This window comes from Equus caballus, chromosome 1 (assembly GCF_041296265.1).
Source record: "Equus caballus isolate H_3958 breed thoroughbred chromosome 1, TB-T2T, whole genome shotgun sequence".
NCBI classification, from domain to species: Eukaryota; Metazoa; Chordata; class Mammalia; order Perissodactyla; family Equidae; genus Equus; species Equus caballus.
The window spans coordinates 186066419-186084295 of NC_091684.1; the positions used below are offsets into that span (position 1 = coordinate 186066419).

Sequence of the window (17877 nt, forward strand, 5' to 3'; positions counted from 1 at the left end):
CTTTAAAAACATAAAAATAAAAATAACTACTCTGCCATTACCAGAAGCAGTACTGGAACTCAGCTCTACCTGAGCAGCCAACACAATACACTATGGTCTAGTCTACACCTTTCTCTTTCTCCATTCTCCCACCATCAGCTATCTTCTAAATAGTTCTTCCTGAACGACCCACAAGCACCTCAAATTCAAGATACTTAAAAGTAAGTTTATTAACCATGTCCTCCCCATGCTACCAACTCCTCTGGCCACCTTGGCTACCACCACCAAACTTGCACTTTTTTTCTTCCTATTCTTGTGTGAATGGCAACTACCCTGTTGCAAAAGAAAGAAACTTGGGACACCTCACCATTCCTCATTTCTCTCAGCCCAATTAATCATCAAGGCACAATGATTTTACCGCCGAAGGAGCTCATATACCTGTCTTCTCCCTTCTATTCCCATCGTAACTTCCCCCGTCCTCTATCAGGTACTTATCTTCTCCTTTCTGAACTTTGCTTATACTTCCGAACTAGTCTCCTTGCTCCAGACTGGCCTCCAATCTATCTTCCACTCTAGGTTTGAATGATCCTTCTGAAATAAGTAACTATCCCTACCATCCTTCTCTTCATAATCCCTCAAAGGTTTTCCAGTGTCTAGGTAATCAAAGTCCATGAAAATGGCATACGAGTTACTGAACAGAGTCTAGTTCTCGCATATCTCATATTGCCTACCACTCTCTCCCACCTGCTCTTAGCTACAGTCAAATAAAAATATTTTCAAGGCCTCTCACATCTTTGCACAAGCTTTTCACACTGTGTGGCTCCTTTCCCATGTGTTACCTGCCCTTCATATTATATTACCTCCTCCGGGAAGCCTTCTCTAAGCAGAGTTAAGTACTCCCTTTCACACTCTAAGATCACAGCAATATTACTGTTTTATAATACTTACTTTGCATGTTTTTCTTCTTGCTAAATTATAAGTTATGTGAAGGTAGAAACGATGACTGACATGTTTCTACTCCAATACTAGTTCTCAGTGTGGGCATTACCATGTTTTACAGAGCTCTCTGAAATCTGGGGGAGTGTTTTGTTGTCCCAAGAATTGAGAATACTACTGAGATTTAATGGGTGAGCTGGGAATCCTAAACACACCACAAGGTGCAAGGCCGTCCTGCACACACAAAAACCGTCTTGTATTCCACGTCTTTCAAATGTTTCACAAATACTATGTGAATACAAAACCCATTTATAAAATTATCTGAATCTATAACTCCATTTTATAATTAACATCAAACTTTAAGTGATTTTTATACATACTGAATTTATCAGAAATATAATCAATGAATGATTATATCTTTTATTTTTGATTCATGCCATTAGCAAGATGAAAAATCACATCTCTAATGGCAACATTGGTTGCGGTATTTGAGTAACCAACAGAACACACCTTCACAACACTCCCACATCACCCTTCCTTCCTGCCTTCCTCTCTCCTTCCCACTGTTCGTTTTTTAAATTATGTATGTAGATAGATTACATTATCTATCATTTTTATTAAAGGTGAGTAAATTTCACAAGTTACACTCAGTACGGAGCTATAAATTCATGTCAAAAAATTGGAGGAAAACAAATTATTTAGATCCATAGGTTTATTTTCTAGCTTTATGCAAAAACTGGATATTTTTATTGGTGCATACAAATATAACTGAGACTACTATTTCATAATTTACATGGTTAATTTTATTTGCTTCAATTATATTTCTTAGCTACATTTTTCCCCTTCTTAGAAGTAGGGGAGGATATTCTACATATATATACATCACATATATACATCTATAAATATTGATGCATTGGATCTCTGTAGAATGTGGCCTATTTGTTCACAAGTTAACATCCAGATAAACTCCACTGATGAGGTTAAATTAATCACTAGGGTGAATAAACACTACCAAATTGCTCCCATCTAGATTTAGTAAGATATATGTCAATATTAGACTCCAACATTTTGGTGAGAACCTGACCTATGACAAAGGTTAAACAACCAAAACAAAAGAATTAAGGAATAAATAGAACCAGGAACCCAAATTCCACTTCTACTCTCTTTTCTCTCATCTTTTTCCCTCTGTGAGTAAACTCCAGTCTTTCTTATCACAGACCAGCTTCTTAGCAGGTCAAGACATGTTTTATTCTGCAATCAACTTAGTGCAAAAATTTCCAAGAACGAGCTCAGAATATTCTGGTTTGTGCTGGGTACCCAACTCCTAGAATAAGACAGGCCAGGGGGAACTGTAGTTTGGTAATCACTCTGAGAAGTATGATACTGCAACATCCATTTTGATCTAGTACCACAGGGTAAAATATTCCACCTTTTATAACAGCACCTAATTTTGATCTAGACAATGACTTCAAGAATTACTACACAACCTCAATATTAATTATTTAAAGTTGTGATATCTAAGGGCTTTGGGATAGAGTACTGAGGTAACATATTATCTAAATTGCAAAATATACTGAAAGGTGCCTTCACATTCCCATTTAGTAAGTATATATGTGTTAACATGATATTACACTTTGGTGAAAATCTTATCTATTAAACCTATTCTAAGATACATAAATCTTAACATTTTACCTCTTCTCTCTTTTCTCCTTCTTCCATTGAAATATCACGGTCTGTGACACTGTCAATGCAAGGTAAGTCTGAAGAAGAGATGACAATTTCTTCAGGCTCTTGCATGAACAAAGGTTTTTCCTCTTGCTGGATCCATTCCTGATATACTTTTACCACTTTTCTCATAGCGGCTGCTTCACAAATTGGTAATAAAAATGCCTAGTGAAAAAAGAGAATAGAGATAATGATACTTACTTTGACACAAACCACTAATACATACATTGCTATTACGTTACAAAATGTGAGATATAAATGATGCTTAAAGAGTTAAAATCAATCTACTTATTGTCAGAAAAAGCCTTTTGTCTCCAAACAACTTGTAAATACACTGAGATAGAAATGCTTTTGGTAGATGGACACTGATTTCAAGTACAAGGAGCAAAGACTTGTTTGAATTGTACTCTCTCAAAACGAAAATATTTCCTGTTTTGTGAAATAACTGTACTCCTACAAAGGTCAATGTAAATACAACTTTTCATAATAAATCACATTTTTCTAACTTATTGCTTTTTAGATTACTATTAAAATAAATTTTGATAGAAAGATTTTAATTAAAAAATAAAATCTAACTCCAAGAAGTAATAAAAATCACATGTAACAAGGCAATTTAGCTTTTCTAAGCATATTTAAAAAAAAGTTACAGTTTTGTTTTGTTTTGTTTTGTTTAAAGATTGGCACTTGAGCTAACAACTGTTGCCAATCTTTTTTTTTAATGCTTTTTCTCCCCAAGTCCCCCCAGTACATAGTTGCATATTTCAGTTGTGGGTCCTTCTAGTTGTGGCACATGGGACGCCGCCTCAACATGGCCTGATGAGTGGTGCCATGTCCACGCCCAGGATCTGAACCAGCGAAACCCTGGGCCGCCGAAGTGGAGCGTGCAAACTTAACCACTCGACCACAAGGCCGGCCCCAAGTTACAGCTTTTTAATTTTGTTTTACATATAATAAAATTATAGAAGTTAAATAAGGCAAAATACTTAGAAAATTAAAAGGAGTATCTTACGGTTATTCTTTCCTTTAGGTACTTTTTGGGTTGCCTTAACTTTTAAAAAAGTAAATGCTTTCCTCACCACAAAAATACTACATTTTCATAGCAAAAAGATTTTTTTATACAATTCAGACATGCAAATATAAAACATCTCAGTAAACAGTAAAATTAACAGTAAAAGAAAAAGAATCTCACTACCCAAAGTCCTTTCCTTATGCATGTTTGTGTTTATGCATCAACATTTTCACTCTACTTTTTATTTGCAAATAGAAAGGGAATTAAATTGCTTTTAATTTTTCTTTTTAGAAAAACTATTATTTTTAACTCTAAAAATCACAAGACTTCTACCTAAAACCTGCCACTTCCTACTCTAGAGTTATCAGTATATGTATTTAATAATAATCATGGCATCAAATGACTTTATTTTATCTGAATGAAACTAGCCAAGAAAATCAGCTTCCCAAGATAATGATGAAAAGTCAATGCATAATAGCAACAGGGTATTTAATATGCTGTTTGGTAATCCTTTTATTTATTTGCTATTATTGATTCCCTAGCAAACTACATTACTTGCTACTTTCTCCATCTAACAAACCCATTCTCAAATTCCATATTCCACTCTCATATTCTCATATTCCAGCAGTTTAATGGTCAATGGTCTGATTTTGATCATCACTGCCTGCTCTGAGGCTATTTCATAATTGTAGCAACAAGTGAGCCTTCCTTACAAAGGTTCAAAAAAAAGAGCTCAAACAATTTCAAAGAAGTTCTAGTCTTAGATACCGAGAAATTAATTTATTTTTTAAAATATTAGTATGGCGGAGCCAGCCTCGTGGCGGAGAAGTTCACGCGCTCTGCTTCGGTGGCCCAGAGTTTCGCCGGTTCGGGTCCTGGGCACCGACATGGCACTGCTCAACAAGCCACAGTGAGGCGGCGTCCCACATGCCACAACCAGAAGGACCCACAGCTAAAAATATACAACTATCGGGGCTGGCTCCGTGGCCGAGTGGTTAAGTTCGCACGCTCTGCTGCGGTGGCCCAGGGTTCAGATCCTGGGCACGGACATGGCACCGCTCGTCAGGCCACGTTGAGGCAGCGTCCCATATCCCACAACTAGAAGGACCTGCAACTAAGATATACAACTATGTACCGGGGGGGTTTGGAGAGATAAAGCAGAAAAAAAAAAAAGACTGGCAACAGTTGTTAGCCCAGGTGCCAATCTTTAAAAAAAAATATATATATATATACAACTATCTACCAGGGGACTTTAGGGGGAAAAAGGAAAAAATTGAAAATAAAAATCTTAAAAAGTTAGTATGGGAACTCTGTATTTTCTATTCAATTTTGTTGTGAACCTAAAACTGCTCTAAAAAATAAAGTTTATTAATTTAAAAAATATTAGTAATCTCCAGAGCTAAGATATTTGTTATTGCATAAACTGTCATACTATATCCCAAGTGGCTTGATGAATTTATTAAAGACCTAAGTGTATATAAGCTTTGTCCTAACAGGTCCAAAATCTGATTTTCAACACACTAAATATGGATCTTGAGGAAAGACCGATATTAACCACGGCTAAAACACTGTTGTGTAAAAACCAGAGAACCAATTTATACATTTACAATGAGACTTAACTGCCATAGAAACCAGAACATTTAAATCCACATATGGCACATTATCCCTCTATGATAGCACCAATCAGACATCAATTATTAATTAATAATAAGGATAACTGTCATCATAGGCAGGAATATCTGAATCTACACGCTCAACAAATTTTCTCTCTGTAGACAGAACTGCATGAGGTCATCTCCAGTTTTACGATTCTATGACTGTGAAACTACATCACAACCAAAAAGACTACACGGAAAGGAATCAAAACAGCAGGAGAGAGAAAAGTCAAATAATTAATGGTATCAGCTTAAGATAACCTGGTACAGTTTTCTAGTAACTGGCTTCGCCGATGGGATCTGATTTACTGTAGCTAAGGCTCTCTTCTTCCACGAATAAACACTAACAAAACATTTTGGTCTCTGATGTTCTTTTAATACGCTTTCATTAGTGCCTCTCCTGAGGGTGTACAGGTGCATCTGACTGTCTTTGGGCAGGTGGGTTAGACTGGTCATGGAAGGTTTCTCTGGTGTAGTCACATTTAAGCTGTGACCTAAAGGCTGAGTAGCCAGGTGAAAAGAGAAGGTGGAATGGGTACAGAGGAAAGAGAGGAAGGTTGCAGAACAAAAGTTCAGATAGGAAAACCAGTAAGTTTGGAGGCTACGAGGATGGAATTATTTGAAAAATGACAGGTAAAGACATTTCTACTAAACTTGTTTACCTATAGAAGGACTTGTACTCTAGCTGGAATTGCTAAGGGCAAAATCATTATATATCCATACACCTGATAATTAATGGAATATTTTTGTTTATACTACATTATGGAACATATGAACTTTCAAAGTAAGGAAAGAAACTATTTCACAGATTGAGAATTTGGCAAATTTATCCTCAGTATTAAGAAAATAAAAATAGCTTTCCTACTGCAATCTTAGATTGATTCCTTTTCAAAATATGGATGGTTTATTGGAGTCATCATCCTAAAATGTATTTTTCCTTAGTTCTGCCTTAAGTCACTTTTAAAAGATAATGGTTACAATAAAAACAATTATCTCAGAAGACTTCATTTCACAGCAATATCATAAAAATGTATCCTGGAATCTTCCTGCATAGAATGCCTAAAAACTGTCACATAAAAAATACAATGTACCGTTTAAAATGAATGGCTCAGCTTGTATGGATATTCTGAGCCTAGAACAAAATGGGAGTACAAATCCAGAGAGGCAAGTGAGCAATGAAGCTGCTGGCTGCCGCCTTGGACAGCCTAGAGAGCTCTGGCCACCTGTACAGAAGGACAGACAGATCAGGTCCTACAGGTAAAGCTGAAACCAATGAAGGCTACCACCTCAAGACAAAGGTGAGCTGGGAAGGGAAGAAAAAAAGCTTCTCCACTATTCACTGACTCCAGAGAAGAGTCAGTGAGCAGACGTGTCTACTGACGTGGGGCAGAAGAGTACAAGGGAAGAAGAGTCTTCCCGGCAAATTCACCTTCTCAGGCTGCCATCACATAACTCTGAGTGCAGCAAAATGGGAAGAATCATAAGCTGAGAATTTTAATTTAAAGTAAACCACAGTTGACAGGACCCCTGAATACCTAAGAGAAGCAAGAACAAATCCTCTCTGGAGGAACACATCCTTAACCCAGGTTTCAAAGTAATTCCCATAGAATTCCAAAGAAATGTAAGCCCATAACGTGAAAACCCAAAACAAACAAGCATGAGTCAGTAAACAGAAACAACAAGGACAAAACTGCAAAAACTTCAGTTACTTGAATTGTTGAAATAAGGACAATAAAATAAGCATTTTTAATGTTTTGATTAAGAAGAAAGTGAAAATATGATTAAAGAATAAACTACTGAAAAACATGACTAGGCAGATATGAAAAAACCACCAAATGCAACTTTCAAAAATTAAAATATGAAGAGCATGATTAAAAATTCAATGAGGGGAATTCTTGGTTTCCAATAGTATGGTGAACTAGGTAATCTGAGAAACCTTCCAATTGAAAAGACAAAAATGATGGATTTTTTAAAACTTTAAATTTTTTAAATGCACTGATGAGCCAAAAAGTAGGAAAAAAATATTCACAAGTAAAAACCTACATGAAATCCAAACTCAGAGATGTTTTAGAGGGAGCAGTAAAGCTGATTTTCACTTTCAGTGGAACCACTTACTTTGGTTTTCAGGGATCTACTGGGGCGACGCAGGGAGAACAGCAGGAAACCTCTAAACAAAGCTGAGGTTCCAAAGGACTATATGTTGTCAGAGTGAGCCTGAATTAGGAATAAACCCATTCCATTAAAAGTCTGCAAGGAAAATTGCCCATATCTAGACACAGAGTAGATAATAATACAACAAAAATCTCCCCAGAGACATTTGTTGCTAGCCTTAACACAGGTTTATACTGTGCATTCATATTATTTGGCTAGCCTGAACCTCAAATCAAGAATTCAGTTTAATGTAAAATGGGTAATGTCTCTGCATCTAGAAGAAGCAAATCTAACTCTTCTCTGGAAGAATCAATGTTTAGCAAACCAAATGAGGAAATAAAGTCACAAGAAGCAAAAGCTCAGAATCAAAATTCCTAATTTCTGAAATCACAAAAGATTGCAAGAAACACAAGAGAATACAGCACCAAGAGAAAGAACATACAGAAACAAAATATGGCAGAATCAGACCTATAAAGACCTCAAGATATAAAATTATGTTTACATTAATATATAAAATATAAGTAAAGAACCAGACACAATAAAATTATCAAGCAGACTGGCCAACTTCCAGAAACAGTTGTAATAAAAAAAAAATATCCAGAATGTAGTAGAGAGACAAAGAGGTGGAAAATATGAATGAGGTTAACAGGAAGTGAGAAGGTCTAACACACACATCCTGTCAGAGTTCTAGAAAGGCAAGAAAAAATGGAACAGAGGCAATATTTAAAGAGATAGCGACTGAAAATTTTTCAGAACTGTCAAAATATATTAATCCATAAATACAGTATGCCCAAAATATCCCCTGAAGAATAAATAAAAGGAAATCTAGACCTTGGACACACCATAGTAAAGTGCAAAATGCCAAATATTAAAAAAGATATTAAAAAGAGCCAGAGAAAAGATAGTTGACCTATAAAGCAGTAGGAGTTCAACTGCTAGTAGACATCTCAATAGCAACAACGTAACACAGAAAAGACTGGGAAAGTATCTGAGCATCTGAAACGTGCTGAGTGAAAATCACCGTCAACCTAGAATTCCATGTCCAGTGAAAAACATCTTTCAAGAATGTGGGCAGGGGCCAGCCGGGTGGCACAGCGGTTAAGTGCACACGTTCCACTTTGGCAGCCCAGGGTTGGCTGGTTAGGATCCCGGGTGCGGATATGGCACCACTTGTCAAGCCATGCTGTGGTAGGCATCCCACATATAAAGTAGAGGAAGATGGGCACGGATGTTAGCTCAGGGCCAGTCTTCCTCAGCAAAAAGAGGATTGGCAGATGTTAGCTCAGGGCTAATCGTCCTCAAAAAAAAAAGAATGTGGGCAAAATAAAGACATTTTCAGACAGGAAAAACTTAAAGTGTTTGATACCAACAGACATCGACTAAAGTAAATTGTAAATGATGAACTTCAAGCAGAGGAACGTGATTCTAAATAGATGATGTGAAAGGGAAGAAATCATAATCAAAGAAAGTGATAAATATTTAACGAAATGTAAATCCATACTGAATGCACAGAACAATAATACTGGAGTCAAAACACAAACATGCAAAACAGAGCTGAATTATTTGATAATTTAACAATATATAAGTTGGGGGAGAAATTAATCCAAACATAACAAATTAAATAAATCCAAATATAACAGTAATTATAATAAATATAAATATTCCAGTTAAAAGACAAAAATTTTTAAAAATCCAACCATATTTACAAGAGACACATAGAATCTAATGATTTGAAAGGGTTGAAAAGAAAAAGGTTCAAAAAATACATAAGGCTAATTCTAATAAAAAGAAAATGGTATAAATGTAGTAATAGTATATGAAACAGACTTTAAGCAAAAATAATTTCTATAGATGACAGGGGCCATAAATAAAAGGTTTAAATCACCAAGAAGATATAAAATTATAAACTTGTATGTACGTAATTTCACAGTTTCAAAATGTACAAAGAAAAATTTCTAGAACTATAAAGAAAAAAAGAGACAAATCACCATCAGACTTTAAGATTTTAACACAGCCCTCTCTATAACTATGAGGTCAAGCTGACCAAAAATCTTAAGTAAGGATATAGAAAAGTTGACCAACACAATCATAAGCTTGATCTAACAGACTTTCACGATCGCTGAACTCAACAGAAAAGGGTACATTCTTTTCAAGCACACAGGACATTTACGAGAACTGACTATATACTAAACTGTAAGTTTTAATAAATTTTAAATAATTAGTACAGATTGTATTCTCTGACCACAAGAATCACATTAGAAATTTGTAAGAAAAAAATAGAAAAATCTAGTATATTTGGAAGATACACAATGCTAAATAACTCATAGGTCAAAGAAGGTATTAATGTGAAAATTAGAAAATGTTTAGAAGTAAATAACTCGTGTGATATATCAAAATTTGTAGAATGTAGTTAAACAGTATTAAGAAACAGCCTCAAAAATGCTTATATGAGAAAATATAGCCTCAAAAAATGCTTACATGAGAAAAATGAGAGGCTAAAATTAATCACCTAGGAAAAGAACCACCAAATAAAACCAAGAAAAGTAGAAAGAAAATAACAAGGAGCAAAAATTAATAAAAGAGAAAATAAACATAAAACAGGATCAACAAAGCCAAAAGTTCATTCTTTGAAAAGACTAATAAAATTGACAAATCTCTGGCAAGAATCATTACAAAGAAAACAAACAAGAGACAAATACTAACAGGAACGAAAAGGGAGAACATGAATATAAATCCTTCAGAGAATAAAAAGATTATAAGAGAATAAACTTTCTGTCAAATTTGAAAACAAATGCAACAAACTCCTAGAAAAATAAACTTATTCAAACTGACTCATGAACTAGAAAACCTGAAAAGTTCTACAAGCTTTAAACTTTCCCACAAGTAAAGTACTCCAACATTATTTGTCAAATATCTTTCCTTCTCATCTGTTATATATTCTATCAACACAACCTTAAACCCGGCAACCAGAACCACCGCCAAAGCCGGACAAAATGTTACCCCAAGTTTGTTTCTTTAACCTAGGTTGACAAGGCTACTGCTGCCTCTGGCTCCATTTTACACGTCAGTAAACACGTGCAGGAGATGAAGATCTGCTCTGCCCAGAGAGCGCCCTGGCATGTGAAGGCTGTGTGGGACAGAATAAAGAGACTGACACGGGAGGCAGGATCTGTGAGTTTAGGCCAGATCTACCACTTACTTGTAGTGAGACTTGAACGATCGCCTTCAGCTACAAAACTCAATGATGTTTACCTGCAAAAGTGAAGTACCTTTGCTATTAGGAGCAAATGAGTAGTTTTCCTGAGGTTTATTTTCCACAAAATTTCTATGAATTGAGAATGTGTACTCAAGGAATTTCTAGCTATCTTTATGTGAAATAGCTTTTATTCTTTTTCTTTCCCTCTATTTTATTCCCCAAATAATATTTGCCTTAAGCAACTTTAATTTCAGAATGCCTTAGAGACAAAACTGGGCCTCTGAAGGGAAGATAAAAGCAATGAAGACATCGCTGCTTATATTTATAAATGACTTTTTATTGATTGGAGAGTGAAAGATAAAATACTTTTACTATAATTTATTAAGCAAATGATAGGAAGAAAAGTTTCAAACCATAAAGGGCAAAGCTAAGAAAATTATTCTGATACAGAAGGAGTACGGGGGGATAGTTATTAAATTAAAATCACCACAAACTAAAATATATAAATAACAGAAAATATTAAAGGATTAGATGTAGTAAGTTTAAAAAACTAAACAAACTTTAAAAAACATTTCCCTGGAGAATAAATTTTAAATAGCTGAAAGTCAGTATTTCAATATTAAAAAGTCTCTATTACAGGGGCTGGCCCCGTGGCCGAGTGGTTAAGTTCGCACGCTCCGCTGCAGGCAGCCCAGTGTTTCGTTAGTTCGATTCCTGGGCGCGGACATGGCACTGCTCATCAGACCACACTGAGGCAGCGTCCCACATGCCACAACTAGAAGAACCCACAACGAAGAATACACAACTATGTACCGGGGGGCTTTGGGGAGAAAAAGGAAAAAATAAAATCTTTAAAAAAAAAAAAAGTCTCTATTACAAATGAAAAATACTGAGAGGTATTTTACCTGACGAAATATCTCTGTGACAAAGTTTACATTACTTCTTTTAGAAGAAAAGACCCTGCGAACGATTTCAATGTCTGTGAGATGCTCTTCATCGATGCTGCAGAGACTGGAGGAGCTCGGCTCTCGCTCGGTGAGCGTGCTCGTATTGGAATGAGACTGTTCTGGTTCTGCAGTTCGATCTGCTTTATCAGCATTATCACTTTTGTTTTCTTCTCTGGATACTAAACTAGCAGCTGCTCTCTAAAATAAAAACAAAAGGGGGAGAATATCACAATCATTTAACTTCAGATTTTGTCTTCTAATAGCAAATACTGGCAGAATCTAAAGCATTCCACAAGTAACTTACAGCAGTGTTTAAAATCCGGGCATAGGGTTTCATTTGGAATCCATTCTAAACAATTAAATGGCAATGCAAATAATTCAACATCTAAGCAATATAGTGATACTCACTAATCATCTATCCACCTATAATTAGATTTGTTTTTGAGTATGTTTTTGGTACAAACAAGTTACTAATTGAAGCTGAGTAAATAATGCAGATGAAGTTGGCTCTGATCTTCAATAATAAGTAAATAACAACACTGGACTGTTTACCCAATAAAGTCTTAATGTTTAAAATCATCTCTATCTTCACTTAGACAAAATTACACAAGTAGAAACTTCTTAAATTAAAATCCAAAGGAATGAAAGAAAAATTATGTCAGAAGAAACAGAAATGAAGCTAAAAGAAAATATTAGAAAACTCTATGTTCTAATAACTTAATAGAACTTACACCACGACTGAAGATGAAGCCTAAGTCTAGGGAAAAAGTAAAACTCTTAAGGTGGTGATAAAGAAATTACTACATGGGATAATAGGAAGATGGTAAATTAGCTTCTGGTGAGTTACTTGATTTTTCTCTCATCATCAAATAAGAGAGTTTAAGTAAATGATCTCAAATACGCCTTCTCAATCAAAAAAATCTGATTTTAGTCCATTAAGTTCTGGGATCGTAAAAATAGTTTCCATATTTTTTTGTAGAGAACTTGGAAGACAGTTTTGGGGAAAACACACTGCATTGTCTGCTACAGATAAGTAGAAGGCTAAGGGGAACATAAGTCAAATTTTCTGAGTGTCAATGAACTAAATACCCTTTATACCTCCACTAAATTTTTAAAAGATTTAAGAAGTCTTTTAAAAAACACACTATAAGATTTTTAAAACTAAATGAGGAAATCTGAGAAAAGGAAAATAAAAATAGTAAAATATATATACACTATAACAGAGACTAGTTCAGGAAAAACTAAACTGAGGGAAAAGGAGAAAGTGAAAAAAAGTATGAAAAAGAGGAAAACTCTTTAATCAAAAATAGAATTTTAAATATTAGTCCCTCCACTGTATAGTTGAGTAACTTTACATCACGTTTCTAGATTCAGTGTCCCTGTTGAAACACAAAGTGAGGGAACGAGATGCAGACAGGACTTTAAATCAGCATTCTTTGAATGCCTAGAAATCTAAAAAGAACTATGAAGGTTCTATAACCATTTAATCGCATATTGTTTCCAACCGCAAGAATTTATTTGTACAATTCAGGATATTTTTAGTACTGTACAAGTAACAAAATACATAAAAATATATAAATGCAAACATAAAAATGTATAAAGTACATAAAAAAATAAATCAGAAGTTGAGACTCATATATGACTAAAATAATCTTCTATACCTTCCAAGTTTTATTTCTTTTACTAAGAAAACTATTGGTTCTAACAATAATTGTTAAAATTTGGATTTATAAAATACACTTACACAAAGAAAACATCATTATTACCTGTTTTAAATGTGTTCTACACCTAGGGCAACTGATATCAGCAGACAAATATCATAAGCTATTTCCAACTTTAACAAGCTTGCCTTACGTGTACGTTACCTGAATATTCTTTGGCACCGCTTCACCTTCCATCCCAGGAATATGAGGTCCTGTATGTGGCTTTGGCTCAAGCCAGAAAGAAACCAGCCAACGAATGACAATAACACGAGCCTTAATGAAAGGCTCCTTTGTACAATAGATTGCTTCATTGGTTTCAGTATCCTTCTTTATCATGACATAATGTGGCTTTGGTCTCATCTGGGGGATATCTATGTAAAATAAAAGGAAAACAAAAGCCAAAATAAGAAAGGAAGCATGCTTAGATAAATCTACAGTTTAAAACATTTGAGAAAACATTGTAATAATAGTCTGGATTTGGAAGTAGATTTAGTACAAAACTGATATTTTAAAATAATTTGCCAGATATCAGCATGGAATCTAGAAGAGTGAACCATATATGGCTGATACATGAAAACATATCTTTTGGTAAAATATCATTAGAATGCTCAATGAATCCTATCTAAATACAGAGAAGCTTCCAGAGCCATTTAAAATTAATGAGCGCTCACTTCAATTAACGTAAGACTGAGACACATATTTTGAAGTCATACAAATATGAATTTCTCCAGCAAAAATATTTTTAAAGCAAATATTGTTCCCAACTGGAAAGGTTTGCTACCCTGCCTAATTTAAGTCATTTCTAATAGCCCTAATAGTTTTGCCTAAGCCTGTTAGTCGCCTAAACTTGACAGAGCTTAAAATAGGAACATCTTTCTGCAAAAGGAACATTTCCTCATACAGACTGCCAATGCCCTCTATAAATGGCAGAGATCTGCTTCTAACCAGGATTTGTCCAGGAGGCTCTAGCTTCAAGGCTCCACCAGACATCTTGGCATAGCCACTAAATACTGGACAAGCCATGATCAAAGTATACGACAGTGTTATTATTCATATAGAATTTGAATAAGACATTCTAAATTCAACTCTTGGGGGACCTTAAAAGGAAAACTTACAATATAGTTTAAGGATCATATTCAACATTAGAATTAAGTTTAACTTATAATCAAAAATATTTCTGGTGGGCAAACTTTTACCAATAGGTGAGATCCAGAGAATAAGTTTTTATAAAAGCTCCTCACTCTCAATGAAAATTTCCTATCAATAAAACTCCACTTTCAGTATGAATGAAGGTATAATATCTCTAATCAATCAATACAAATATTAAATGTTACCAGTTTTCTGCAGGTAACAAATGCCACCTTACATTAAGGTACACCTTATGCTTATGTGCAATCTTTTAGAAAACTCCAAAGACCACCTACCAAGTACAGGATGATACAGACTGTTCTCCTTGCAGATGTTTGGGAAAATGTAAGGCAAGTAATATTTCTTAAAATGTGAAAACAAAAATGAAAATCCCCTTTCTTGGTTTTCTTTATTCTTCCATTCTAAACTTTTTACCTAAAAATAAACATAATTAGAATCATTCCAGGAGACAGAAACAATTATTAGCTATTATAAACAAGCTTATAAAAGGTTACTTAAGCAATGTACTAAACTGTTATACTGTGAAGATATACAGCTACATATATGTATGCATATAATTTATGCATATAAATATATAGGTAAAGGACAAATCTTAAAAACTAGTTTAACGCCATGCAAATGCATGACATACATGACATTTCAAAAATCTCAGAAGTTAAATATGCTCTGGAAAACTCTCAAAGTTGACTCAAAACTCAGCTCTACTGATGACGAAGATACTAATGTTCTTTCCCCTTTGCCCCTTCCTGAATAATTCAGCCTAAAAGTCATAACAAATGGGTATATGTGGGAGAGAGTGGGGACGGAGTGAAAGCATCACAGTCAAGTGCAGGTAATCCAGAGCCTGACCACAGGGGGCAGGGTATCCAGGAAGCAGGGGGTGGGGGGGGTTGGGGGGGTGGGGGGGGGTGTAGCAGAGGCAGTGGCCCAGTGGGGACTCAGAGTGTGAGAGGGGTAAGGACAGTGTCCTTGAAGGTGGGGCAGGGTGTGGGGGGGGAACAAGAGGTGACAGAGCAGCAAAATACAGGGTGTGGGAATTCCAGCAGGGTGAGGAAGATATCTAAGGAGGGGGGATGGTAAAGGCCTAGAGTGGGCCACAGTGAGATACCACCATCTACTCACTTTAGAAGGGCTGAAATTACAAACTCACCATACAACTGGTAGTGAGGATGTGAAGCAATTTTAAGTCTCATATGTTGCTGGTGGAATGTAAAAATGTCTAATCATTTGGAAAACAGCCTCCTGACAACCAAGACATTCCACTACTAGGTATTTACCCAAGGGAAAAGAAAGTTTATGTCCACAGAAAGACTTGTTTACCAATATTCATAGCAGTTTTATTTGTAATAGTCAAAACTGGAAACAACTCACATTACCATCAACAGGTGCCTAGATAACAAATCATGATATATCCATACAATGGAAAGTACTCAGCAATAAAAAGGACCAAACTATTGATACACACAACAATATACATGATTTTCAGAATAGTTACGCTGAAAAAAAGCTAGACCAAAAAAAAAGTATGTACCATATGATTCCAGTTGGAAAATGCAAACTATACAGACAAAAATTAGATCAATGGTTGCCTGGGGATGGGGTTGCGATGGGAAAAGGATGGATTACAAAGGGATCCAAGGACTTTTAGGGGTGACAGATATGTTCACTATATGATTGTGGTTATGGTTTCATGGGTGCATACATGTAAAATCCATCAAATTCTATATTTCAAACATTGTAGTTTACTGTTTGTCAATTATATCTCAATAAACCAGTAAAACAATTTAAAAAACCTATATGAAGTATAAAAGTTTTTTTGTTTTTTTTTTAAATATTAGATGGGGACAGGCCTCGTGGCCGAGTGGTTAAGTTCACGCACTCTGCTTTGGCAGCCCAGGGTTTCGCCAGTTCAGATCCTGGGCACAGACATGGCACCACTCATCAGGCCATGCTGAGGAGGCATCCCACATGACGCAACTAGAAGGACCCACAACTAAAATATACAACTATGTACTGGGGGGATTTGGGGGTAAAAAGCAGGGAAAAAAAAAAAAGATTGGCAGCAGTTCTTAGCTCAGGTGCCAATCTTTTAAAAAAAAATTTTAGACAATGCTGCAAAGCGCCGTATTTTTTTTTTGCTTTTTGCAGGGCAAGATTTGCCCCACACTAACATCTGTTGCCAGTCTTCCTCCTTTTTCTTCCTTTGTTTTCCCCCTCAAAGCCCCAGTACGTAGTTGTGTATAGTTGTAAGTTCTTCTAGTTATTCTATGTGAGCTGCTGCCACAGCATGGCTACTGATGGATGAGTGGTATGTTTGTGTGCCTGGGAACCAAACCTGGGCTACTGAAGTGGAGCACGCTGAACTTTAACTACTAGGCCATCAAGCCTGGCTCAAATTTTTTTAGTGTTTTGGTTTTTTTAAAGAAAGACTGGTAATAATAATGACAGTAATAACAACTACCCACTATAGAACACTTACTGTGTGTCATGCACTTTTTTATCCTAAGTACTTTGTACTAATTATTTAAGCACTCAAACACCAAAATGGGATAGGTATTATTTTTATCTCTATTTTAAGCACAGAGAGGTTAAGTAATTTGCCAAAGGTCATACTCTCAGTAAGATGTAGAATGAGGATTCAAACCCTGGCAATCTCATTCAGGGTCCAAGTTAACTTTATGATGTTTGTTTCTGAAGCATGGGGAATTTTTGTGCTTGGAATAATTACAAGAAATGTGTACGTGCTGAGAGTGTTTTCATCAATCAGGACATGTACATTTCCTATCTAGAGATGAATAGGTTATTTTATAACATACATGAACCTAGAAATTTAAAAAGTACAAATAGGTTTAAGTGTAAATTACATTCTCTCACCTCCACCCCATCCTCTGGCCACCTCCCCCACTGCTGCCTCTTGGCAGACTGATCCCTAAATCAAAGTTAATAGTTTTTCATTTAGCTGCCGATTATAAATGAAAGGATTAGAAAGGAAACTCAACTGGTTCACATAAGAGTATACATAGAGTCCACTTTAAAAATTCCTCCAGCTCCCTTTCTAAGAGGTTCATAATCCCTCTGATGATTTTTATTTCAGAAAGGGCATATTAACATATATTTTCAAAAGTAAAAATTTGCCACTCTTCCCTTCAGGAAAATAAGCAAATATCTACTATGACAGAATAATGGTAAGGGGGGGAAAATAAATTACCCACACAGGATGGTAAGGGGAGGTAATATCAAACAAGATAACACGTACCTGAATTACTATATATTTTAAAAGTGCTTCAAGAAAGTAGCTTGTGAGATCTTCTTGTCCTTTATCTCCTGATTGTGGGGGGACAAGAGGAGTGATTTCCTCTATAGTAACTTGAGCTATCCAAAGACAAAAGAAAAGTTTAGTATAATTGCAAAACAAATTAAATAATAA

At 35.5% G+C, this 17877-nt stretch overlaps 1 protein-coding gene across 15 annotated transcripts in view; it reads right to left on the minus strand.

Moving 5' to 3' along the window:
* RALGAPA1 (Ral GTPase activating protein catalytic subunit alpha 1) overlaps positions 1 to 17877 on the minus strand; it is a 225642-nt gene that overhangs the window by 161294 nt on the left and 46471 nt on the right. For all 15 annotated transcript variants that reach the window (XR_011428633.1, XR_011428619.1, XM_023624084.2 and 12 more), the window contains exons 7-11: positions 17707 to 17822; positions 14726 to 14864; positions 13464 to 13672; positions 11557 to 11796; positions 2608 to 2805 (exon numbers count right to left, since the gene is read on the minus strand). Coding sequence is in view for 13 of the 15 variants with exons in the window: in XM_023624084.2 (XP_023479852.1) it covers positions 2608 to 2805; positions 11557 to 11796; positions 13464 to 13672; positions 14726 to 14864; positions 17707 to 17822 (902 nt within the window). In the remaining 2 variants the exon portion in view is untranslated. The remainder of the gene's footprint in view (positions 1 to 2607; positions 2806 to 11556; positions 11797 to 13463; positions 13673 to 14725; positions 14865 to 17706; positions 17823 to 17877) is intronic.